The sequence below is a fragment of the Aedes albopictus genome, chromosome 1 (assembly GCF_035046485.1).
Source record: "Aedes albopictus strain Foshan chromosome 1, AalbF5, whole genome shotgun sequence".
NCBI lineage: Eukaryota > Metazoa > Arthropoda > Insecta > Diptera > Culicidae > Aedes > Aedes albopictus.
Genome location: NC_085136.1, coordinates 272,864,592 through 272,890,809, shown reverse-complemented (window position 1 = coordinate 272,890,809; position 26,218 = coordinate 272,864,592). Strand labels below are relative to the sequence as shown.

The following is a 26,218-nucleotide window of genomic DNA, read 5'->3' as shown; positions in this document are numbered from 1 at the left end:
TGAAAAATTGATGTTTTAGTCACCTTTTAGAAGTCATTGTTTATTTTGTATTGAATCGCTACAATTAACATATTTAAAAATTTTCCCAAATCATTATATCCTTGTTTAATAGTTTAAGGGAATCGAATACACTCTAAAATTATTTTCCCTAAAATTACACGGATAATAAAATTTTCTGTGAAATTTTTTTTAAATAATTATATTTCAACAATAATCATAAAATCTCAAAATGTTTTCATCTCAAAAAATCCGTTCCCCAAATTGGCTTCCAGGAAAAATATAAAAGTTTGAGGATGTTCAAAAATAAAAATTAGAAAAATCAAAAACTGAAATTCACGAAATCGAGAATTAAAAAGAATCATCTTCCAAAACATGTTTACATCGATTTTAGATGACGAAAAATGATATTTAGATCAAAATCAAAAATTTGGGTATTAGAGGGTTAATTTGAAATGACATTTTATAGAGAATTCCTGAAGCAGCCCAGGTGAAGATTCTTGGAAATATCCACGGTGAGATACCTGGATAAAATCTAGGAGGAGTTCGCAAATGGCATCTTTGGAAGTATTCTTGAAGAGAAAACCTCAGAGAACATACTGAAGGATTCCCCAGAATAACTTACGGGCAATTATCTAGAAAAATCCTTGGAATCATTTGTGGAGGATTTTTCATTGGAATTTCCAATGGATTATCTGGAAAAACCCTTTGAGGAATTCCTTGATAAATCATTGAAGAACTCTTCAAAAATTATGAAACAAAACTTCAGAAATTTTCTGTAGAAGTCCTCATAGGAATTTCAGAAGGAATCTTAGAATTATGTAAAAACCCTTGGAGAAATCATCACGAGAACATCTAGCGGCACTATCGCAGAAATTTTGGGTGGATGTTTAGAGTGACTCCCGACTATCTGAATTAATCCTTGCAGAAACTTCTGTAGGATTTCTTGTAGATACTTCTGGAAGACACTTGGAAAGAATTCAAGCAAGCATTCTTGGAGAAATCCTTGCAGAATTTTTTTGATGAATACTCGGTGAAATTTCTGGAGGAATGCTGGGACAAAATTACGCAAACTTTTTGGAAATTTTCGTAAAAAAAATCAGAAAAACTTCTCTAATACATTTCTTGAGGTTTGCTCGAATAAATATATCGAGGTTTTTTTTATCTAAATTTCTTTGAAATTTTCCACAAACTATAGAAGAAATCCTTGTCAACGCCTCCGCAGAAATTTCTGAAGGAATTTAGTGGATGCTTTCGACTGTGATTGTTAATTTTTGGAAAGTTTTCGGCTCTTTCAGTCTTTTAAGCAGCTAAAACGATTATTGCATCGACATTCCGACGTTTCGACTTATGTTCCGTATTCTTCAGGGATTTTGAGACTTCGTTTGGTTGTTTATGTCTTGCTTGGTTGACTTTTGACCGTCTATGGTATTTGTATAGTGGTCTGAAGGTCAATTAAGAGTAACCTTTAGAGAAATCTACGGACGAATCCTCAAAAAGAAAAAAATATATAAATTAATTTCCTCGGTAATTTAGGAATGTAGGAATTTATGGAGGAATTCGTGGATAAAATGGAGGGATTGGGATGAGAAATTGTTAGCGGAAGTCCCGAAGAATAAAATCATAAAGACGAAGACTTTTCTGAAAAATTCCTTGGACAAATTACAGAAAGATTCCTGGGAATTCTTGGACAAATACGTGGTGAACTTTCAGGAGGATTCTTTGGATGAACCATTGATGACATGTCCGAAGAAACCCGTAATGTATCCTTGTAAGAATTTCCTGGAGAAATATTAAGAGGAATGTCTGAAAGAAATTTTGAATAAATTCTCGAGCCAATCACCGGAGAATTTTTCTTTGGTTTTATCTGGGAATTTCTGCTGCAATTTTTAAAGTAACTTCTGAATTAAATTTATTTGTAAATTCCTGAAGAAATCCTTGGAGGAATTCTTTAAGCAAAGGTGTAAAAATTCTGTAAATAGTTTCACAATTTCTTGAGAAATACTTTTGGCACTTTTCTAGACGTTTCAACGGCTATTTTTTTTTAAGTTCTCTTGGGATTTTGTTTTTTACAGTTTCATTCGAAATTCATTATTAATTTTCAAGCATTTCCTAAAATTCCTCCGACAATTCTATTGGCAATTGAACCGAAGAATCCTCTTGAAATTCATGCGGTATTCTTTGGGAAATCGGAAATATCTTCTGTAATTGCGTTCCGATTGGGAAAAATAGATTGAGAAATTTTCAAAAGAATTTCCGAAGGATTTTTTTAAGATTTTGTTGCATGCTTTCCTGGTCAATATGCTGAAGAAATTGTGGAAAAAATCCTAAAAGAATTACCTGAGAAATATCGAAGAACCTGAGAAACGAATGTTCCATGAAATTTCCATAGGAGTTTCCTAAAAAATGCCTAATGTTTTTTTTTAATTAAAAAAAATAACTAAATATTTTCAAAGAAATGTATAAGGAATTCTCAAATAAACTACCGAAGGATTCCCCAAAAGAATTTCAGAAACTGTTTTCAAATAAATTCTAGATTTAAATACAGAGAATTCGCAGAAGAAATTCCAATAAAACGACCGAAGAAAGTCCCAAAGATATTGTAAAAGGAATTCAAAAAAAAAAACTCCACAGGAATTTGGCCACAGGAATAACCATAGAATTTGATGAACAAATTTCAATGGAACTACCATGATTTTGGGTAAAATTAGAAAAGGTTCAAACTTAAAGCAATATGTAAAGAATGACCATCATTTGTTTCCAGGGCTATCGATCAATGAGTTGGGCATTTTTTTTTATTATCGTACAAATTGGGCCGAAGGGTATCAGATTTTCATGAAACTTTTTCCACAGGCAGGGCTCATGGATATATGAACAAAAAAATATAGAGGAAAATTCAGGGTCGCCTATTTTCCCGGAAAACTCAGGTGGAAATTTTTTGTTTTTCCCTGATACTACTTACTTTGAAAAATAATAACTCAAGAACGAAGCATCGTAGAAACAAAGTTTTTTTTAGAAAATGAAAGCAAATTTTCTCAGAAATCCAAAAAAAAAACAGGAAAAAGTTTCCCAAAACATTTTCTACAGTTGAGAAAATTCGTAAAGAAAAGCCGGAAAAACTATGCCCGAACTCGTGCAAAATTTTCGAAAACATATTTTTGAGAAAATATGGGCTTTAATCGCTGAAATTTTTGGATTGCACTTTTTTTTCGTTTTTGAGTTATGGTCAATTTTGTTGAATTATGTCCAAAAGTGCCATAAAAGCCTTTTCTTTGAAAAATCATAACTCAAAAACGGAGCATCGTAGAAACAAAGTTTTTAAATGAAAATGGAATCAAATTTTCTCAGGAATCCAAAAAATTATGAAGTGTAAAAAGTTTTCCAAACAATTTTTTACCGTTGGGAAAATTAATAAAGAAAAGCCGAAAAAACTATGTCTGAACTCGTTGAAAATTAAAAAAAAAAAAATTTTTGGGAATGTAATTTTATAAGCTTTGATCGCTGAAATTTTTGGAATGTACTTTTTTCTCGTTACTGAGTTATGGTCAATAATGTGAAAATGACCATGTAAGCCTATATTATATGGTCATTTTTCACAAAATTTGCCATAACTCAGGAACGAAAATAAAGTGCATTCCAAAAATTTCAGCGATAAAAGCTTATGAAATTACCTTCTCAAAAATATTTTTTTAAGAATTTTCCACGAGTTCGGGCATAGTTTTTCCGGCTTTTCTTTACAAATTTTCTCAACTGTGAAAAATTTTATGGGAAACTTTTTCCAGTTCATATTTTTTTTGGATTTCTGAGAAAATTTGCTTTCATTTTCAAAAAAAAAAACTTTGTTTCTACAATGCTTCGTTCTTGAGTTATGATTTTTCAAAGTAAGTAGTGTCAGGGGAAAACAAAAAATTTCCACCTGAGTTTTCCGGGAAAATAGGCGACCCTGAATTTTCCTCAATTTTTTTTTGTTCATATATCCATGAGCCCTGCCTGTGGAAAAAGTTTCATGAAAATCTGAGACCCTTCGGCCCAAACCCGTACGGTAATAAAAAAAATCCCCAGTTGACAGGTTTTTTAAGCTTAGTCGAAACATTTTTTTTTGTTAAATTTATTTTTTCCTAAAACTATGTGATTAGTAATCTTGAAACACATTTTCAAACTTTCGTTGTTCTAGCAATATCGCATCTGTAATGATCTCTTGGATGAGTATACCTAGCTCTCAAGTAATCAATGAAATTTTCAAAGAAAATAAATTTCAAAAATGTTTCCGAAGGATTTTCTGAAGATATATCTTAACGACCTGCGTATTCCTTTTATCGTAGCCGAATCGATTATTACAGATACATATGATCTACAATGTGTCCCTTATAGTCGATAATATTCCCGAAGTAGCATATAATCTGGATATTCAACAGAAAATAGTCAAAATTTTGGAAATAATCACGCTACTTCTAAAAAATGCTGAAAACAGCTACAAATAAAAATAAGACAAAATGGGATTTTTTTTATTATCGTACAAATTGATACCAAGGTTCTCAGAATTCAATGAAATTTTTTTCACAGGTAGGGTTCATATATATATGAACAAAACAAAATTGGAAAAAAATAGGGTCGCCTAATTTTCCGAAAACTCCAGTGGAAAACCAACATTTTCCACAGACACCACCTACTTTAAAAAATCATAACTCAAGAACGAAGCATCGTAGACACAATGTTTTTTTTATGAAATCATAAGCAAATTTTCTTAGCTATTGAAAAAAAATACAAAATGAAAAATGTTTTCCACAAAATTTTCCACTGTTGAGGAAAATCGGTTGGAAAAGTCGAAAACACTATTTTTGCACTCCTGGGAAATTCTAAAAAAAAATTTTTTGGAAGGGAAATACATAAGCTATAGTCTGTGAAATTTTCAAGATGTGGTTTTTCTCCAAGGTTGCGACCATTCATTTGCAAAGATTTACATTCATTTGTTATTATCTCAGTTCAGAAACATGCTATCGAAAAGCAATGTATGGATGAATTTAACCTTGTAGTTTTATCTGAAAGTTTGCCGAATAACATTGGGGTCGCACACGCATACCAAAGTCGTGAGAGAGCTGTGAAGGCATCTTTACACAGCGTGAATGTAATTTACATTCACCGCGTGGAGAGTTGCCTTCACAGCTCGCTCACAACTTTGGTATACGTTTGCGACCCCAATGTTATTCGGCAAACTTTCAGATAAAACTACAAGGTTAAATTCATCCATACATTGTTTTTCAATAGCATGCTTCTGAACTGAGATAATAGCAAATGAATGTAAATCTTTGCAAATGAATGGTCGCAACCTTGTTTTTCTCCGTTCTTGAGTTATGACCAATTTTGTGTAAATTTTCCACATGTGCTATATGAGCCGTTTTTTTTTAAATCATAACTTAAGAACGAAGCATCGTAGACACAATGTTTTTTTTTGTGAAATCGTAAGCAAATTTTCTCAGCAATTCAAAAAAAAAATACAAAATGAAAATTTTTTTCCACTAAATTTTCCACTGTTGAGGAAAATCGGTTGGAAAAGTCGGAACAACTATTTTCACACTCCGGGAAAATTCTAAAAAAAATATTTTTGGGAGGGAATTACATAAGCTATATTGTGAAACATTTTCAAGATGTGGTTTTCCTCCGTTCGTGAGTTATGATCAATTTTGTGTAAATTTATATTCAAGACGATCGAAAATCAACCAACATCTGGACCATTTCCACAAAATTGGTCATAACTTAGGAACGGAGACAAACCACTTCTTTAAAATTTCACAGAATATAGCTTATGTAATTCCCTTCCAAAAATATATATTTTTTTTAGAATTTTCCCGGAGTACGAAAATAGTTTTTCCAACTTTTCCAACCGATTTTCCTCAACAGTGGAAAATTTTGTGGAAAACAATTTTAATTTCGTTTTTTTTTCAATTGCTGAGAAAGTTTGCTTATGATTTCAAAAAAAAAAAACATTATGTCTACGATGCTTCGTTCTTGAGTTATGATCTGTCTGTGGAAAATGTTGGTTTTCCACTGGAGTTTTCCGGAAAACTAGGCGACCCGATTTTTTTTCAATTTTGTTTTTGTTCATATATACAGGGTGTTAGGTTCCTGAGTGCAAACTTTTTAAAGGGTGATAGAGGACCATAAATGGTGAAAAAAATTGTTTTACGCATATGGTCAAATCTCAACTGTTACGTAGTTATTGAACTCCCCATGTTTTTGACTTTTATTGCCTTAACTGGCTATAACTTTAAAATGGTCAAACTTGTCGCAGTTTTTTACCCTTATTCGAAAGATTATTGAATTTTCTATCAAATGGCATCTTTCAACCGATTGGTTTAGTTAAATAACTAAGTTTTCTAGAGCAAATAGCTTAAAAGTAGTGTGTTTTAATTTGTTTTTGTGAATTATCTTTAAAAAATGCTTATTAAATTAAAATTCTTTCTTTGGCAAAGTTGTGGCCCCTGTTCCACTCTTCAATTCGTTTTTTGACTTTAAACTTCTAACTCTAATCGTTTTCTTGCAATTTCGATTTAAACGTCGCATTTCAGATTATAAATTTGCAATAGTCATGGTAAGCACCTTTTTGCGCACTCTGCCGCACATTTAAATCGAAATTGCAAGAAAACGATAAGAGTTAGAAGTTTGGCATCTAAGAACGAATTGTAGAGTGGAACAGGGACTACAACTTTGCCAAAGAAAGAATTTTAATTTATTACGCATGTTTCAAAGATAATTGACATAAACAAATTAAAACACGCTATTTTTAGCTATTTTGCTCTAGAAAACTTAGTTATTTAACTAAACTAATCGATTCAAAGATGCCATTTGATAGAAAATTCAATAATCTTTCGAATAAGGGTAAAAAACTGCGATAAGTTTGACCATTTTAAAGTTATAGCCAGTTAAGGCAATAAGAGTAAAAAACATGGGGAGTTCAATAACTACGTAACGGTTGACATTTGACCATATGCGTAAAACAATTTTTTTCACCATTTATGGTCCTCTATCACCCTTTAAAAAGTTTGCACTCAGGAACCTAACATCCTGTATACAGGGGTTAGGTTCATAAGTGCAACCTTTTTAAAGGGTGATAGAGGACCATAAATGGTGAAAAAAATTGTTCTACGCATATGGTCAAATCTCAACCGTTACGTAGTTATTGAACTTTCCATGTTTTTGATTATTATTGCCTCAACTGGCTATAACTTGAAAATGGTCAAACTTATCGCAATTTTTTTTACCCTTATTCGAAAGATTTTGGAATTTTCTATCAAATGGCATCTTTGAATCGATTGCTAAAAATAGTGTGTTTTAATTTGTTTCTGTCAATTATCTTTGAAACATACGTAATCAATTAAAATTCTTTCTTTGGCAAAGTTGTGCCCCTGATGCACTCTACAATTTATTCCTTGACACCAAACTTCTAGCTCTTATCGTTTTCTTGCAATTTTGATTTAAATGTGCGGCACAGTGCGCAAAAAAGTGTTTACCATGACAGTTGCAAATTTATGATCTGAAATGCGACGTTTAAATCGAAATTGCAAGAAAACGATAAGAGATAGAAGTTTGATGTCAAAAAACGAACTGTAGAGTGAAACAGGGACCACAACTTTGCCAAAGAAAGAATTTTAATTTATAACGCATTTTTCAAAGATAATTGACAAAAACAAATTGAAACACACTACTTTTGAGCTATTTGCTCTAGAAAACTTAGTTATTTAACTAAACAAATCGATTCAAAGATGCCATTTGATAGGAAATTCAATAATCTTTCGAATAAGGGTCAAAAAACTGCGATAAGTTTGACCATTCTCAAGTTATAGCCAGTTAAGTCAATAAGAGTAAAAACATGGGAAGTTCAATAACTACGTAACGGTTGAGATTTGACCATATACGTAAAACAATTTTTTTCACCATTTATGGTCCTCTATCGCCCTTTAAAAAGTTTGCACTCAGGAACCTAACACCCTGTATATGAACCCTACCTGCGAAATAAATTTCATTGAATTCTGAGAACCTTGGTACCAATTTGTACGATAATAAAAAAATCCCCAAAACATAACCACCATTACCAAAGACTGAAGAAGCCAGTTTTCCGACATCTATAAGTATTAGTTGTAGGGTATTGTAATGCCCAACAAATTTACTGAGAAGGATTATTTTATCTTATTTTTGAAAAAGATTTCATAATTTTAAGTTATTTGTAAAAAATATATATTTGGTGTTAACAAGAAATGCATTCAGCAAACAGGCGGCTCTTGGTTACCATGATGTATAATATCTTCCAACGCTAATCTGGAAACACAAAATCTTTGTTTAAATCAGTACTGCTCCTCATGCCGATGCCTGACCGATCATCCGCCTCCAAGAACTCCTCCGGCCAAATCACCCTCTCGATCCAGTCCAGATAGCGAGCAACTCTCATGTATCCATCGACCACGGGTTCTCCGTCCGGGTCGTCAGGATGTTTCACCAAATAGCTCATCACGCCCACGATCGTGGACATGCAGCTACGACGGTTGAGCGACTGCAGCGGTGAACCCAGCATTCCGTACGTTTCGGTCCTGAGTGGATCCGTGTTATTGACGCAAAGTGCTTCGGTGTCATCTGCCAACAGCTGGCAGCGTCGCTCCCCAACCAGGTGATTCTCGTCCGATTCGTAGAACTTTGCCTGACCGGTTGTTTCGTTGACCTTGTACCAAATGAACGCGGTTTGAACGAGGGTATCGTAGAGATTCTCCGTAGAGCTGCTGGCCATGCAAGCCGGTATAAAATTGCTCGTCATATTAACAGGTTCTGTCAGTTTGAAGACTGCCACATCGTTTGTCTTGGAACTTTCGTTGTACTGAGGATGACATGTTATATCCAGGATGTTCACTTCACCATATCCTTCGATCTGAATCATTCTCGGGGTTGCGAATCTGTTTACAACGAAACGTAAGGCTACGAAAAACTCAGTTAATTTTGGGTTACCTTGTGGAGGAGCAAGCTGAGAGTACGTGGCGTTCATGGACTAGAGTCCCGGAGCAGAATTGTGTTGAATTCCCTCCAAAGGTCACGAACACCTAAAAGAAACAAAATCACAAATAGATTCACTAGTTAAACTCAACAATACTGACCGTATGCGGATGTCGGGCATTTTCACAAATCCTGTTTCTGCGTTTCTTCACCAGCTTTTTGAACCTCTCACATTCTGAAACGCTGGAAACGTTGAGTACAACTTCGTAACACCAATTAAACTCAGCACAAACCTCTTTCACTGATTCGCTGCTTCCCCCGTCCGGTATCCGGTGCATCCTCTGCCATAACCTCCTTGATCCACGTCAAGTACCGCTGCACGTTGACGAACACTGCATACTTGGAAGTATCAACTTCCTGCTTCTGCTCGTCCACTTTCGCAAAAGAAACGATACCTCGAAGTACCCATCGATCTCCGTCATTAAAAAACATACCTCCACCGCTGTCGCCAGTCCCGGGACTTGTCCCTAGAACGAACTCACCGCAGTCATTCACCCAATTCCAAGGCCCCCCCACCACTCACCATTCAGATCACCGGCGCAGAATACGGTCTCGCTGACCAACCTCCCGAACAGTCCCGCATCGTTCTTGGTGCAGTTTAGGTAACTCACCACCGGGAAGGACGCCATTCGCAACCCATCCGACACGTCCCGCATCTCGGACGTTCCCCATCCAGCCACCCATCCAAGCTGTCCCTCCAGATCCCTCAAGTCCCGGTCGGCCTTCTGGTCCACGCAGGCCGGAATCACAAAGTCCGTAAAGGTGACCGGCAGTCGCATCACCATCATCGCGATGTCGTTCCGATGCGTGGAATACTCCGGGTGGACGACCAGCTTCCGGACGTCCCGGATCTGTACGTGATCGGTGACGGTGGATAGGTTCTGCTGCCCCAGGTGGATCTCGAAGAAGTTTGTAGGCCACGGGAGCTTGGTGTTTCGGTTGACGACGCAGTGTGCCGCGGTCAGAAGGTGCTTCTCGCTTAAAAGGCTTCCACCGCATGCGTATTGCAGGCTTGGGGAGGCGTTTGGTTGCCGGTGGAATATGGCGCCGTGCCACGGCCACTGGCCGTCTTCGACCTTATAGCCGTGGTAGACAAGTTCGGCGAAGTCGTGCTTCCGAATGCCGCAGTGGTAGGATGCGTTCAGGGAGGTGAGATGTAGGAATATGAGAACGGCGATAAGGACATGCATTCTCGGACGAACTCGGTTCCAATTCCGACGAAGTGAGAAATGCAACTGCTTTTGCTGGACATGCTTGTTTCGATGGGACGGCGTTTGTCAGATAAGAGGGACAGTCTAATCTTACGACACACTGGTTCTCAAGATTAAATAAAGGCTAAAATTTTACACAGTGACTCGTAGATGCATGAAAATTAGTATAATTGTTCACATTAAATCAGAAAATCCCGAACACATTAACATCTGTTCAAGGCAGACCTGTAGAAAGAATTGGAGTAGATCGTTTACAACATCCAGAGAAGACCTCTGAATGCATCCAGAAAAGAACTTTTGAAACTCTGGATACGTCCACAGGAGACATCTGAATACATTAACAGCAGACTTCTGGATACATTTACAGCATACTTCTGGATACAGCCAAAGAATACCTCGGGATACATTCAGAGGAGACCTCTGGATACATGCCGAGGAGACCTCTGGATACATCCAGACGAGACCTTTGGACACATCCAGAGGAGACCTCTGGACACATCCAGAGGAAACCTCTGGATTCATTCAGAGGAGACCTCTGGATACATCCAGACGAGACCTCGCGATACATCCAGAGGATACTTCTGAATACATTCAGATGAGACCTCTGGATACAGCCAGAGGAGGCCTCTGGATACAGCCAGAGGATACCTCTGGATACAGCCGATACCTCTGGATACAGCCAGAGAAGACCTCTGAATACAGCCAGAGGAGACCTCTGAATACAGCCAGAGGAGACCTCTGAGATACAGCCAGAGGAGACCTCTGGATACAACAAGAGGAGACCTTTGTACACATCCAGAGGAGACTTCTGGACACATCCAGAGGAAACCTCTGGATTCATTCTGGATACAGCCAGAGGAGACCGACTGGCGACCTCCAAAGAGGCAAGGAAAGATCGACCACAGTTTGGATCCCTGTCCACTAGTTGAATCCAGTCTTGTCGATCTCCCATCATTCTGTACCGAACAACCTAGCATCTCTATGATGGGTAATGTGCATTTAAGTTGCCCACACTCACATTAAGGAACAGGAAACTGTCGGATTACGTCCTGCCTTGTAGTCCAAACCTGTTCCTCAAACATCCACTGGAGATCTAGGTAAACGTTCAGGGAGGGCCTCTGAAGTACTTGGGAGTTTCAAGATCATATTAAGGGACGATTCATGGGATTCAAAGAATATCAGGGTAGTGTTTTTAGGACCCTTTTCAGCCCACTCAAGGAGTTTTAGGAGCGTTTCAGTGAACAACTGGAGCGTTTCAAGGGCCTTCGGGGCGTTTCAAGAGGTTTCAAGACATTTCAAGGAATTTAAGGAGGAGCGGACCTGGTGTGATGGTTAAAGTACATGACTATCACGCCAATGACCTGGGTTCGAATCCCACTCCCGTTTCTGTGGCGTTTCAGAGGATATTTGTGGGTTTCGGGAGCGCTTCCGAGGTTAATTGGGACATTCCAGGAGTGTTTCAAAGAGTTTACCGAGCTTTCGTGAGCATTTCAGCAACTTTCCAATCGTGTCTGGGGTTTATGAATCGTTTTGAAGGTTTCAGTAACGTTTCAGGAGATTTCTGAGGGTTTGGTTAATGTTTAGGAGGTATTAGGGGAATTTTAGGTGATCTCTATGGCGGTTTCAGGACGTTTCAATTGATTTGAGGGGCGTTTCAAGGGGTTCCATCAGGTTTCAGCGGTTTCTAGTCTGTTTGAAGGGTGCCCGGTGAGTTACAGTACGTTTTAAAGAGTTCAAGGAACGTTTAAATGGATTAGAAGATTAGAAGAGTGTTTCAGGAGCGTTTCAAGAGGTTTCAGAGCGTTCGAAAGAGTTCCAGGGAGTTTTAAGCAGTTTCGGGAGTGTTTCAGGGCTTTTGAGAGTGTTTCGGAGGGTCGTTAGAGGATTTCAAAACGTTTGAAGTGGTCTGAGGAGCGTTTCAAGGGAACTCAAGCGGTCAGAGTATTCCAGGAAATTTCAAGAGGTTTCAGCAGTTTTCGAAGTGGTTTTCAGGGAGATTTTGGGAACGTTTAAGGGGGTTATAGGAAGATTCCAGGAGATTTTAGGGCAGTTGGGATCCGTTGAAATGCTTCCTGGCCAAAGATTCCCTGAAATCACCCCAAAGCTCCCGTGGAACCCTAAGATGGAATTTAAGGCGCCTTCAAATCCCTATAAGCACTCCTTAATCCCACTAAAAACTCCTTGCCATGCCCCTAAAGGTACCTTAAAACCGCATGTGATCGAACCCTCTGAAATCCTCTTGGAACTCTGGTAATTGTATGTCAATGGCTTACCAAAACTACAGTCAGGTCTTTTTTTACGCGGTTTTTATTTACGCGGCCGCGTAAATGAAAACTCCATACAAAAAAAAAATTCATCGTCTTATTTTTGCATGATTCGTCGAGAAATGGTGAGACTTTTTTTACGCGGTTTTTTGAATTTTGAACTGAGTTTTATTTTTACGCGGTACGTATCCCCCGCGTAAAAAAACCTGACTGTATGTCGAAGACATTGTTTCTCTAAGTAATCGAGATTCTGATGTGCATCAGGATTTAAGTGTGCTCACCGGCGCCGCCTAATATCCAGAGAAAACCTTTTGTAAATATTCAGTGAACGTCTCAGGAAACGTCTACAAAAGAACTCTGAAAGTGTACAGAGGAAATTTCTGGAATCGTCTCAAGCAGACTTCTGAATAAGCCGAGAGGAGACTTTTGGATACGTCGTGAGGAGACCTCTGAATACGTCCAGATTAGACCTCTCGATATGTCCAGAGGAGACCTCTGGAAACATCCAGAGGAGACCTCTGGAAACATCCAGAGGAGACCTCTGGATTCGTTTTGCGGCGACCTCTGGATACATCCAGAGAAGACCTCTGGTTACATCCATAGGAGACCTTTGTATGCGTCCAAAGGAGACCCTCGCATTCGTCTAGAGGAGACCTCTGGAAACGTCCAGAAAATACCTCTGAAAACATTTAGAGAAGACTTCTAGAACGTTCACAGAAGATCTCTAGAAATGTCCAGAGAAGACCTCTGGAAACGTCCAGAAAAGACCTCTGGAAATGTCCAGAGGAGACCTTCGCATACGTCCAGAAGAGACCTCTGGATACGTTCAAAAGAGACCTCTGGATACATCCAAAGAAGATCTTTGGATGCGTCTAAAGGAGAGCTTCGCATTCGTTTAGAGGAGACCTTTAGAAACGTCCAGAAAAGACCTCTGGAAAATTCAGAGAAGACCTCTAGAAACTTTAACAGGAGACCTCTAGAAATGGAGACCTCTAGAAGACCTCTGGAAACGTCCGGAAAAGATCTCAAGAACGTCCAGAGGAGACCTCTAGAAATGTACAGGGGCGACTTCTGGAACCTCCAAAGAAGACCTTTAGAAACTTCCAGATGACACCTGTGGAAACGTCATGGGAAGATCACTAGAAACATCCAGAGGAGATCCCTAGAAACTTCCACAGGAAACCTCTGGAAACGCCTAGAAAAAAGCTCTGAAAACGTCCAGAGAAGACCTACAGAAACCCCCCGAGGAGACCTCTGCAAACGTTCAGGGAATACCTCTACAAACAACTAGAGGAAAACGTCCAGAAAAGACCTCTACAAACGTCCAGAGAAGACCTCTAGAAAGGTGCAAAAGAGACCTACGCATTCGTCCAGCGGAAACCTCTGGATACTTCGAGAGTAGACCTCTGGATACGTCCAATTGAGACCTCTGGATATGCTGAAAAAATACTTTCGAAAACGTCCAGGACCTTTGAATACGTTCACAGAAGATCTCCGGGTACGTCCAAAAGAGACCTCTGAAAACGTGCAGAGAAGACCTCTGAATTAGTTGAGAGGAGACCTGTGGATATGTATTCTGTAAACTACTGGAAACGTTCAGAGAAGACTTCTGGATACATCCAGCAGAGACCTTTAGAGACGTTCAGGGAAGACCTTTGGAGATGTCCAGAGAAGATCTTTGGATTATCCCAGATATTTAGATAGATATTTTATGAAATAATTTGAAAAAGCATTTGAAGTTTATACTCTCGAGTTTATTCCGCTGTGCTTTGAAGGCGCAAATCTCTCATCGGTCCTGCCCAAGAAATAAATCATTGCGTAAGATAATGGTTGAAAACATTTCTAGCAGACAGTAGATTATCAAACGTAATCATCGAGGTAATCCCCATTCCAGTCTGTTGTTCCAAAACAAACCGGTTTCAGTTCAGAGCGTTGCAGTTGCACTTCTCTCTCCGTCGCGATAAGGTTTCTCAAGCTAGACAGCAGTACGCAAAATGAGTTTTCTTTCTCGATTGCCAATCTTGGCCGTTCTGCTGGTGCTCCAGTTGTGCCTAATCTCCGCGTCCTATCAATGCGGAACCAGAAAGCACGGATTCGTTCCGCTACTGTACCGCGGTTGGAAGGTCGAGGAAGGCCAGTGGCCATGGCATGTGGCCATTTTCTACAAACAGCCGCAGGATAGTCTCAAATACCAATGCGGAGGAAGCTTGCTAAGCTACAAGCATGTCTTGACGGCAGCTCACTGCACCATCAACCGGAAAACGAAGTCTCCACTGCCGGTGGGGATATTCGAGTTGCACCTAGGGCAGCATAACTTGTCTGAGGTTACGGAGAACGTGCAGGTTCGGGACGTTGTCAAGTTGCACGTACACCCGGAGTACTCTACGCTACGGAATGACGTGGCGTTGTTGGTGATGCGACTGGCCGTCGCCTACACGGACTACGTCATACCGATCTGCATCGATCGGAAGGTCGATCGGGACCTGAGGAATCTGGAAGGTCACCGAGGGTGGCTTACCGGATGGGGTGTTACGGAGACGGGGAACGTTTCGGATGTCCTGTGGACCGCGTCGCTAGAGGTGGTGAGCTACTTGGACTGTACGAGGAACGATCCGGTACTGTTCGGGAATATGGTTAACGAGACGGTGTTCTGCGCTGGAGATTTGAATGGTGATTTAAAGTTGGGACCTTAGGTATGGGAAGCTAAATTTGTGGATTCGTTGTAGGGACCAGCCCGGGGCCGGGTGACAGCGGAGGTGGAATGTACTTTTACGACGGTGACCAATGGGTTTTGAGGGGCGTTGTTTCCTTTGCCAAGGTGGATTCGGTAACGAAGCTGGTGGATACTTCCAAGTATGCGGTATTCGCCAATGTTCAACGATTTTTGACCTGGATTCAGTGGGTCTTGGCTGAGGATGACCCTCAAGCAGATCGAGGACCTAAGCGAATCAGTGAAACAGGTACCGGGTTGGTTCGATCGATGATCAAGGACTTTTGAACTACTGTTGATTCCGTATTTCAGAATGTGACAGATTCCGGGAATTTGCTTTCAAGCGGAAATCAGGAGATTGCACCAATTCCAGACATCCTCATTCAGTAAGGTTAACACAAAATTGAAAATCTTTTCCGTAGCTAACGAAGACTTCCCTTAGATCCTCATTTCCTACACGAAAGACGCGGATCGAAGACTGTCGAAGTGTAACGGTGCCCTGATTAGTGAGAACTACGCCATGACAACATGTCTTTGTACACGGTATCTCCGAACAGCTTGTCCGCCCGACTCCCGCACTGAACAAGTTTCTCAGTTTCAGTACAGTGGCTCAGGTGCTGATCGACGGATACGGTAGCGTGGATATCGCGGAAGTCACGTGCCACCCGGAGTACGTCCAGAGTCCCAAGATTCACGACTTGGCGCTGGTCCGCATGAAAAACCCCGTGCGACTTGCCAGCAACGTGGTACCGGCCTGTTTGGCCAGCAATTGGACGGAGAATCTGTACGACACGCTGGTGCATACCGGAATCGGGTTCAACCGGACCACAGGCGAGTGAACTTGGAAGGTTGAACACCCGATGACATGAAATGATCGATCTACCTACTGCTTTTCTAGGTGCCCGCCAGATTTTCGAATCGGACGACAACGAGGTCATCACGGAACGGCGGTGCCTTAAGATATTCGACCTGGAGCACGTGAACGTCACCAGACCGGGGGACATGTGCGTCATCAATACCGATCCGTTGCGGATCGGTTTGGGCGGAGTGCTCGGATCGCCTCTGCAGTCGATGAACTGGCGAACGTGCATGTCCACCGTGGTCGGACTGTTGGATTTTGCCATTTTGAACCCGGACTGGCCCAAGCATAAACCGTGGGTGGATGGGTACGTACGGATATCGTACTATTTGGACTGGATCGAGAAGGTTGTTTGGGGTGGGGCGGAGGAGCCGGAGGTTACGGAGGAGCCTGGAGTTATCGGATCACTGAATAATCAGAGAATTGAAACAACCGTGAGTTTGGCAGCTGGTGGGTCTATCAATTTTGATTTTATGTTCCCGGATCAATTTGAAAGGCTGAAGGCCTCACATGTTTTATAATCGATATCAAATAAACGAACAGCGTAGTTATTTGCTTTGTTTGACCGTTACGATTCGAAGAAGTTGACCCCGGGGATTCTGAAGACTTGTTGCTTTGCATATATGTTTTCTGAAAACTTTCACAGAAACCTTCATGGGACGTTCAGGGGAGTCCTCTAAAATCTGGATTTATCCAGAAGAAGCCTTCAGAATCATCCAGTGGAGGCCTCTGAAATCAGTAATAGCAGGATCCTGGAGGTTTCCAGAGACTATCTTTAGAGGTATCCAGAGACCACCTCTAAAGGTATCCAGAGACCATCTCTGGGGGTATCCAGAGATCATATCTGGAGGTATCCAGAGCCCCTATCTGGAGGTATCCAGAGATCATCTATTGAGGTATTCAGAGACCATCTCTGGAGGTATCCAGAGACCTTCTCTAAGGGTTTCCAGAGACCATTTTTGGAGGAATCCAGAGACCATCTCTGAAGGTATCTAGAGACCATCTCTGGAGGTATTCAGAGACCATCTCTGGAGGTATCGAGAGACCATATCTGGAGGTATTCAATGACCATTTCTGGAGGTATTCAGAGGATATCTCTGGAAGTATCAAGAGAACGTTTCTGGAGGTATCCAGAGGCCATTTCTGAAGGTATTCAGAGGACATAGGACATCTCTGGAGGTATCCAGAGGATATCTCTGGAGGTATCCAGAGATCATCTCTGGACGTATCCAGAGACCATCTTTGGAGATATTCAGAGACCATCTCTGCAGATATTCAGAGACCATCTCTGGAGGTATCCAGAGATCATCTCTGGAGGTATCCAGAGATCATCTCTGGAGGTATCCAGAGACCATCTCTGGAGGTATCCAGAGACCATCTCTGGAGGTATCCAAAGACCATCTCTGGAGGTATCCAGATACCATCCAGATCCAGATAGATTCAGAGACCATCTCTGGAGACATTTAGAAACCATCTCTGGAGATATTTAGAGACCATCTCGGGAGATATTCAGAGAGCTCTTCAAAGATATCCAGAGACCATCTCTAGAGAGTCCAAAGACCATCTATTTATTTATTTATTTATTTCGTCAAACAATAACGTAGACTACATTTTCACTTATAGCTATATTCTATGGTTTCTCAAGCAATTAAAGTATTTTTTAATCTCTGGAGGTATTCAGAAACTATCTCTGGATGCACCCAGAAACCATCTCTGATGATATCCAGTGTCTATCTCTGAAGGTTTCTAAAAACCATTTCTGGAGGTATCCAAAGACCATATCTGGAGTTATTCAGGGACCATCTCTGAAGTTTTCCAGGGATCATCTCTGGAGGTATTCAGAGACTATCTCTGGAGATATTCAGTAACCGTCTCTGGAGATATTCAGAGACCAGCTCAGGAGGTATTCAGAGACCAGCTCAGGAGATATTCAGAGACCATCTCTGGAGGTATCCAGAGACCATCCCTGGAGGTATCTATACACCTTCTTTGGAGGTATCCAGAGACTATCACTGTAAGTTTTCAGAGGCAATATCTAGAGGTATCCAGAGACCATCTCTGGAGTTATCCAGAGACCATCTCTGGAGGTATCCAGAGACCATCTCGGGAGGTATCCAGAGACCATCTCTGGAGGTAACCAGAGACCATCTCTGGAAGTATCCAGAGATCATCTCTGGAGGTATCCAGAGACCATCTCTGGTGGTATTCAGAGACCATCTCTGGAGACATTTAGAAACCATCTCTGGAGATATTTAGAGACCATCTCGGAAGATATTCAGAGAGCTCTCCAGAGATATTCAGAGACCATCTCTAGAGAGTCCAAAGACCATCTCTGGAGGTATTCAGAAACTATCTCTGGATGCACCCAGAAACCATCTCTGATGATATCCAGTGTCTATCTCTGAAGGTTTCTAAAGACCATTTCTGGAGGTATCCAAAGACCATATCTGGAGTTATTCAGGAACCATCTCTGAAGTTTTCCAGGGATCATCTCTGGAGGTATTCAGAGACTATCTCTGGAGATATTCAGAAACCGTCTCTGGAGATACTCAGAGACCAGCTCTGGAGGTATTCAGAGACCAGCTCAGAAGATATTCAGAGACCATCTCTGGAGGTATCCAGAGACCATCCCTGGAGGTATCTAGACACCTTCTTTGGAGGTATCCAGAGACCATCTCTGGAGGTATCCAGAGACCATTTCTGGAGGTATCCAATGAGCATCTCTGGAGGTATCTAGTGATCATCTTTGGAGATGCCCAGAGACTATCTCTGGAGGTATCCAGAAACCATCTTTGGAGGAATCCAGAGACCATCTAGGGAGGTATGCAGAGACCACCTTCGGAGATATTCAGAGACCTTCTCTGGAGGTATCCAGAGACCATCTGTGGAGGTTTATGGAGACCATTTTTGGAAGCATCCAAAGGCCGTCTCTGGAGATATCCAGAAGCCTCTGCAATTATCAAGAGAAGGCCTTCTGATTAGTTCCAAGATGACCTTTTCGAAACGCGCAAAAGAACCTACGGAAATATCTACAGTAGATCTTTGAAAACGTCTGGAGGCATTCTTTGAAACCGCCTAGTAAGTGGAGGACCTCTGCATTGTACAATCCAAAGTTTTATCGCAAACGGCCAGAAAAAAACTGGATCGATGAAGGCATCACAACCATGTTCTCCAACTAATGTAGCCACCCCTTCATCCGGTATTCCAACCAGCAGAAATCAATTTCGCACCACCTGAATCGGACACCGACGACCAACGTGACGCGGCGACGTGCATTTTCACGCGAAAATCTCCCAATTCAATCTGGACGGTAAACTTTTTCCGCACAACTACGACTGCAGCAGTCCACAACAGTAGCACACCAGAGTTCGCCAAGGGGTACGTACAGAGAGTAGTGCAGTCAGTAATATGCACTCGATTGTATTGTACCGCGCTCTCACTCAACTCGAAATTAAGCAAGACAAACTTGTTCCGGAAAATAACTCATGTTGTCAGGACTCTTGGAGAGGGGCGAGAGACGTACGACGTCGACGCGGACAAGTTTCCGATTGCTAGTACCCAGGAACCCAGAACGAGAAGATATACCGACTGATTCAAGTCGAGAGGTGCTGCGGAACAAATGGGCAACCATCCGGCAACTCGGGCAACAGTCGGTGTTGCTACTCTGAAGAGAATTGGATCCAATTGGGAGCGGTGCAGAGTTTTCCCACCACGTTGTGGCCCCAAGGTGCAGGATTTGAGCTTTGCACATCCGTCGTCGAAGTCGTTGTCGTCATCATCATCAGCATCATCTCCATCGTGTCTGGATTTAGGTGTGTTTTACATGTTTGGTCAGGGATGAAGGCGTGGAGGTATTCGTGGATTCGAGGTATCCAGAGACCATTTCTGGAGGTATCCAGAGACTATCTCTGGATTATTCAGAGACCACCCTTGGAGGTATTCAGAGGCAATCTATGGATGTATCCATAGAACATCCCTGGAGTTATTCAGAGGCAGTCTGAAGACGTATCCAGAGACCATCTCTGAAGGTATCTAGAGAACATCTCTGGAGGTTTCAGAGACCATCTCTTGGGGTATCCAGAAACCATCTCTAAAGGTGTCCAAAGAACATCTACGGAGGTTTCCAGAGGCCATCTTTAGAAGTAGCCAGAATCCATCTCTAGAGGTATCCAGAGACCATCTTTAGAGGTATCCAGAGACCATCTCTGGAGGTATCTAAAGAACTTCTCTGGAATTATCCAGAGAACATCTCTGGAAGTATCCTGGGACTACATCTGGAGGTATCCAGAGGCCATCTCTGGAGGTATCCAGAGACCATCTCTTGAGGTATCCAGAGTCGATCTCTGGAGGTATCCAGAGACCATCTCTGGTGGTATCCAGAGACCATCTCTGAAGGTATCCAGTGACCATCTCTGGAGGTATCCAGAGACCCCCTCTGGAGGTGTCCAGAGACCATCTCTGGAGATATTCAAAGAACATCTCTGGAGGTTTCCAGAGACCGTCTATTGTGGTATCCAGAGACCATCTCAGGAGGTATCCAGAGTCCATCTCTGGAGGTATCTAAAGAACTTCTCTGGAATTATCCAGAGAACATCTCTGGAAGTATCCAGAGACTACATCTGGAGGTATCCAGAGGCCATCTCTGGAGGTATCCAGAGACCATCTCTTGAGGTATCCAGAGTCGATCTCTGGAGGTATCCAGAGACCATCTCTGGTGGTATCCAGAGACCATCTCTGAAGGTATCCAGTGACCATCTCTGGAGGTATCCAGAGACCCCCTCTGGAGGTGTCCAGAGACCATCTCTGGAGATATTCAAAGAACATCTCTGGAGGTTTCCAGAGACCGTCTATTGTGGTATCCAGAGACCATCTCAGGAGGTATCCAGAGTCCATCTCTGGAGGTATCTAAAGAACTTCTCTGGAATTATCCAGAGAACATCTCTGGAAGTATCCAGAGACTACATCTGGAGGTATCCAGAGGCCATCTCTGGAGGTATCCAGAGACCATCTCTTGAGGTATCCAGAGTCGATCTCTGGAGGTATCCAGAGACCATCTCTGGTGGTATCCAGAGACCATCTCTGAAGGTATCCAGTGACCATCTCTGGAGGTATCCAGAGACCCCCTCTGGAGGTGTCCAGAGACCATCTCTGGAGATATTCAAAGAACATCTCTGGAGGTTTCCAGAGACCGTCTATTGTGGTATCCAGAGACCATCTCAGGAGGTATCCAGAGTCCATCTCTGGAGGTATCTAAAGAACTTCTCTGGAATTATCCAGAGAACATCTCTGGAAGTATCCAGAGACTACATCTGGAGGTATCCAGAGGCCATCTCTGGAGGTATCCAGAGACCATCTCTTGAGGTATCCAGAGTCGATCTCTGGAGGTATCCAGAGACCATCTCTGGTGGTATCCAGAGACCATCTCTGAAGGTATCCAGTGACCATCTCTGGAGGTATCCAGAGACCCCCTCTGGAGGTGTCCAGAGACCATCTCTGGAGATATTCAAAGAACATCTCTGGAGGTTTCCAGAGACCGTCTATTGTGGTATCCAGAGACCATCTCAGGAGGTATCCAGAGTCCATCTCTGGAGGTATCTAAAGAACTTCTCTGGAATTATCCAGAGAACATCTCTGGAAGTATCCAGAGACTACATCTGGAGGTATCCAGAGGCCATCTCTGGAGGTATCCAGAGACCATCTCTTGAGGTATCCAAAGTCCATCTCTGGAGATATTCAAAGAGCTTCTCTGGAGGTTTCCAGAGACCATCTCTGAAGGTATCCAGTGACCATCTCTGGAGGTATCCAGAGACCCCCTCTGGAGGTGCCAAAGACCATCTCTGGAGATATTCAAAGAACATCTCTGGAGGTTTCCAGAGACCGTCTATTGTGGTATCCAGAGACCATCTCTGCAGGTATCCAGAGACCATCTCAGGAGGTATCAAGGGACCATCACTTGAGGTTCCAAGATTTTCAAGACACACCAAATCCAATCTAAATTTTTGGAAAAGCTTTTCCGTCTTTCCTCATTTTTTTACCGAATTCTATCTGAACACAACATTCCCCCATAATTTCATCCCTGCTTCACTGCACAACCATATTTGTGAATTCGTATTTTACAGCTGGAAACTTTTTGCACCAACTCCACCCTCCATGAACCGAACATGAGCTCCAGCACACTGAACTTCCATCGCAGTCCCGCCAACGCCACCGTGCCACAACTACCAACTGCCATGGGGCACGCTAATTGAAATGTAATGGAGTTTCTTCGAGTTGCCGAGCACTATAACCGTCGTCATCGTCGCCGGCGTACTCGTCATCGTCCGAGTTTTCCCTCCTGTTCCCACATTTCAACAACTGTGTGGGGGAAAAATACTATGCATCGTGCATCAGTGCATCGGAGCCCGGCCGCATTTGTTGCTCCGGAATAGTTTGTGCATTGCGTGTTTCCCCCTTCTCTCGCTCTGTCGGATGCTCTGGGATGCAGATGAGTGTGCAATGTGCATACGCGTGGGACCCGCGTCAGCAGAAGGAACAAACTCCAAAGCGAACACGTTGTTCTAACGACTATGACGTCCCGGTTTGCCACCACCCGACCCCTAACCGTTCCGAGTTAGTCTTCGAACTGAGGCGGACATTGGGTTGAATTCGTCTGGAAAGCGTCAAAGTACTACTTTGGAAATTTCTCGGTGATCCCTCGGTGAAACATCCAGAGGAGCCCTCTGCAAACATCTGGAGGAGCCCTCTTGAAACTGCCAGAGAAACTCTCTGAAAACATCCTTAAAGCAGCCGTCTGGAAACCTCCAAATGACCACTTTGGAAACATCCTTGAAAGCCCTCGGGAAACATCAGAACGAACCCTCCAGAAACATAAAGAAAAGCCTTCTGGAAACTTGCAGAGGAGCCCTCCAGAAACATCTAGAGAAGCTCTCTGAAAACATCCAAAGAAACCCTTTGAAAAGGTTCAAAGGAGCCCTCAGGAAATATTCAAAAAAGCCCTCTAGAAACATCTAGTGAAACCCTTAGAAAACACCTGAAGAAGCTCTCTGGAAATATCCAGAAAAAAAATCCCTTTGGAAACATTCAGAGAAGCCTTTTGGAAATATTTACAGAAACCCTTTGGAAACATCTAGCAATGCCTTTCGGAAACGTCAGAAGATGTCCTCTGGAAGCATCCATAGAAGTTCGCTGTAAACATCTTCAAAATCTCTCTGGAAATATCCAGAGTACTTCTTCAGAAACATCCAGAGAAGACCTCTGACAACGTCCAGAGAAACCCACTGGAAATATCCTGGGGAGCCCTTTGGAAACTCACAAAGAAGCCCTCTGGACACATCTAGATGAACCGTTGGAAATAACCTGGGAAGCAATCGTTTGAATCACTTATGTATTTTGTAACTATTTCATCATAAGACTGGAGGGTTTTGACCTTTGCTTTACTCACTGTCCAACCCGTGTTCTGACGGACGGCCAAAGTTTTCCACAGTTCGCATAATGTTTCCCGGATTCCCGTTTGGTTGGTTGCTCTGCTCTCCTCTTTCCCAGGAATGCAACGACGACGGCGATGTGGACGACGACGACGGCGACGTCAAGGGAATCTGAGAGTTTTTCCGAGAGTGTTCGAGCGCGCAATATGTGCTGTTTTTGATGAACATGATATTCATTCCAAATGCTTTCTCCCCTCCGGGGGGAAAAGGTTTTCGCAACTGTGCTGGCTGGACGATGCGATGTGAGGACTGCCCTTAGAATGAAATGCGGTGAAAGTATTGGAAGGATGTAAACCTTTTGATAAATTTGAACTGACAGAAGTTTCAGTTTTTGTATGGATGTTAAGTTTGGATAATTTTTTGGAATAGAACGATGATTTGGCATCCGTTTCGTATCGAGAATTTTTAAAGGAAATCTTCGGGATTTTCTCAGGAAATCCTCTGGGAATTTCACCAAGTATTCCTCTGTGTATCCTTCTAGGATTTCCTCCAGGAGTTCCTCAGGAAATTTCTCCAGCAATTCCTTTGGAAAAATCTTCAGGGAATTCAGGGAATCCTTCCTGGGGGGTTCCCCGAAGGAAAATCGAAGATGAATCTCTGGAGGAATCTCTGGTAGAATTTCTGGAGAAATACCCGAAAGAATTCCTGGAAATAATCCCGAAAAAAGTCCTGGATAAATTACTGAAGGAATCACCAGAGGAATTGCTGATGGGAGTCTTAGATGAATTCCCGGATAAGTTCCTGGAGGGAATCGTAAAGAAATTCCTAGTAGAATTCCAGGAAAAATTTTGGAAGGATTTTCTGGAGAAATTCCTAACAGAATTTCTAGAGAAATTCCTAACGGAATTTCTAGAGAAATCCCAGGGAGAATTTCCAGAGACATTCCCGGAGAAATTCCCGGCGGAATTCCTGGAGAAAAGAGAGGAGGAATTCCTAGAGAAATTCCCAGAGGAATTCCTGGAGAAACTCCCAGAGGGTTTTCTGAAAAGAAAAGTCACGGGAGACTTCGTGAAGGAAAACTTGCTGGAGAAATTCTCAGTGGATTTTTTTTGAAAAAAAAAAAACCGGAAGTTTTCCTGGAGAATTTCCTGGAGGAATTTCTGGAGGAATTCCCGGAGGAATTTCTGGAGGAATTCCCGGAGGAATTCCTGGAAGAATTTCTGGAGGATTTTCTCGGACAATGTCTTGAAGAAATTTTGGAAGCAATTCCTGGCGGATTTCCTGAAGAAATTCACGAAGGAATTCCCGAAGACATTCCCGGAAACATTCCCGGAGATATTCCTGGAGGAACTCCTAGAATAATTCTCGGAGAAATCCTGCCCGGAGAAATTCTTGAAAGAATTCCTGAGGAAAATCCCGGAGCAATCCATGGAGTAACTCCCGGAGGATCTGGGATTCCGGAACGAATCCCTCTGGGATTCCGGAACGAATCCCTCTGGGATTCCGGAACGAATCCCTCTGGGATTCCGGAACGAATCCCTCTGGGATTCCGGAACGAATCCCTCTGGGATTCCGGAACGAATCCCTCTGGGATTCCGGACAGAATCCCCCTGGGATTCCGGACAGAATCCCCCTGGGATTCCGGACAGAATCCCCCTGGGATTCCGGACAGAATCCCCCTGGGATTCCGGACAGAATCCCCCTGGGATTCCGGACAGAATCCCCCTGGGATTCCGGACAGAATCCCCCTGGGATTCCGGACAGAATCCCCCTGGGATTCCGGACAGAATCCCCCTGGGATTCCGGACAGAATCCCCCTGGGATTCCGGACAGAATCCCCCTGGGATTCCGGACAGAATCCCCCTGGGATTCCGGACAGAATCCCCCTGGGATTCCGGACAGAATCCCCCTGGGATTCCGGACAGAATCCCCCTGGGATTCCGGACAGAATCCCCCTGGGATTCCGGACAGAATCCCCCTGGGATTCCGGACAGAATCCCCCTGGGATTCCGGACAGAATCCCCCTGGGATTCCGGACAGAATCCCCCTGGGATTCCGGACAGAATCCCCCTGGGATTCCGGACAGAATCCCCCTGGGATTCCGGACAGAATCCCCCTGGGATTCCGGACAGAATCCCCCTGGGATTCCGGACAGAATCCCCCTGGGATTCCGGACAGAATCCCCCTGGGATTCCGGACAGAATCCCCCTGGGATTCCGGACAGAATCCCCCTGGGATTCCGGACAGAATCCCCCTGGGATTCCGGACAGAATCCCCCTGGGATTCCGGACAGAATCCCCCTGGGATTCCGGACAGAATCCCCCTGGGATTCCGGACAGAATCCCCCTGGGATTCCGGACAGAATCCCCCTGGGATTCCGGACAGAATCCCCCTGGGATTCCGGACAGAATCCCCCTGGGATTCCGGACAGAATCCCCCTGGGATTCCGGACAGAATCCCCCTGGGATTCCGGACAGAATCCCCCTGGGATTCCGGACAGAATCCCCCTGGGATTCCGGACAGAATCCCCCTGGGATTCCGGACAGAATCCCCCTGGGATTCCGGACAGAATCCCCCTGGGATTCCGGACAGAATCCCCCTGGGATTCCGGACAGAATCCCCCTGGGATTCCGGACAGAATCCCCCTGGGATTCCGGACAGAATCCCCCTGGGATTCCGGACAGAATCCCCCTGGGATTCCGGACAGAATCCCCCTG

General features: G+C 42.9%; 3 protein-coding genes across 5 annotated transcripts in view; 2 read left to right on the top strand and 1 right to left on the bottom strand.

Moving 5' to 3' along the window:
- LOC109400937 (cadherin-87A) overlaps window positions 1-26,218 on the top strand; it is a 1,070,191-nt gene that overhangs the window by 510,605 nt on the left and 533,368 nt on the right. The window lies entirely within an intron of this gene.
- On the bottom strand, window positions 7,078-10,610 carry LOC109429350 (ovochymase-2-like). Its single transcript, XM_019705251.3, has 5 exons — window positions 9,557-10,610; window positions 9,267-9,500; window positions 9,135-9,208; window positions 8,989-9,080; window positions 7,078-8,936 (listed from the first exon to the last, which is right to left on the bottom strand). The coding sequence occupies exons 1-5, from the start codon at window positions 10,221-10,223 to the stop codon at window positions 8,306-8,308; spliced, it is 1,698 nt and encodes a 565-aa protein (XP_019560796.2). The 5' UTR covers window positions 10,224-10,610; the 3' UTR covers window positions 7,078-8,305.
- LOC109400959 (polyserase-2) lies at window positions 14,326-16,817 on the top strand. The gene is made up of 6 exons (XM_019673440.3): window positions 14,326-15,178; window positions 15,235-15,468; window positions 15,531-15,604; window positions 15,661-15,761; window positions 15,814-16,049; window positions 16,117-16,817. The coding sequence occupies exons 1-6, from the start codon at window positions 14,503-14,505 to the stop codon at window positions 16,596-16,598; spliced, it is 1,803 nt and encodes a 600-aa protein (XP_019528985.2). The 5' UTR covers window positions 14,326-14,502; the 3' UTR covers window positions 16,599-16,817.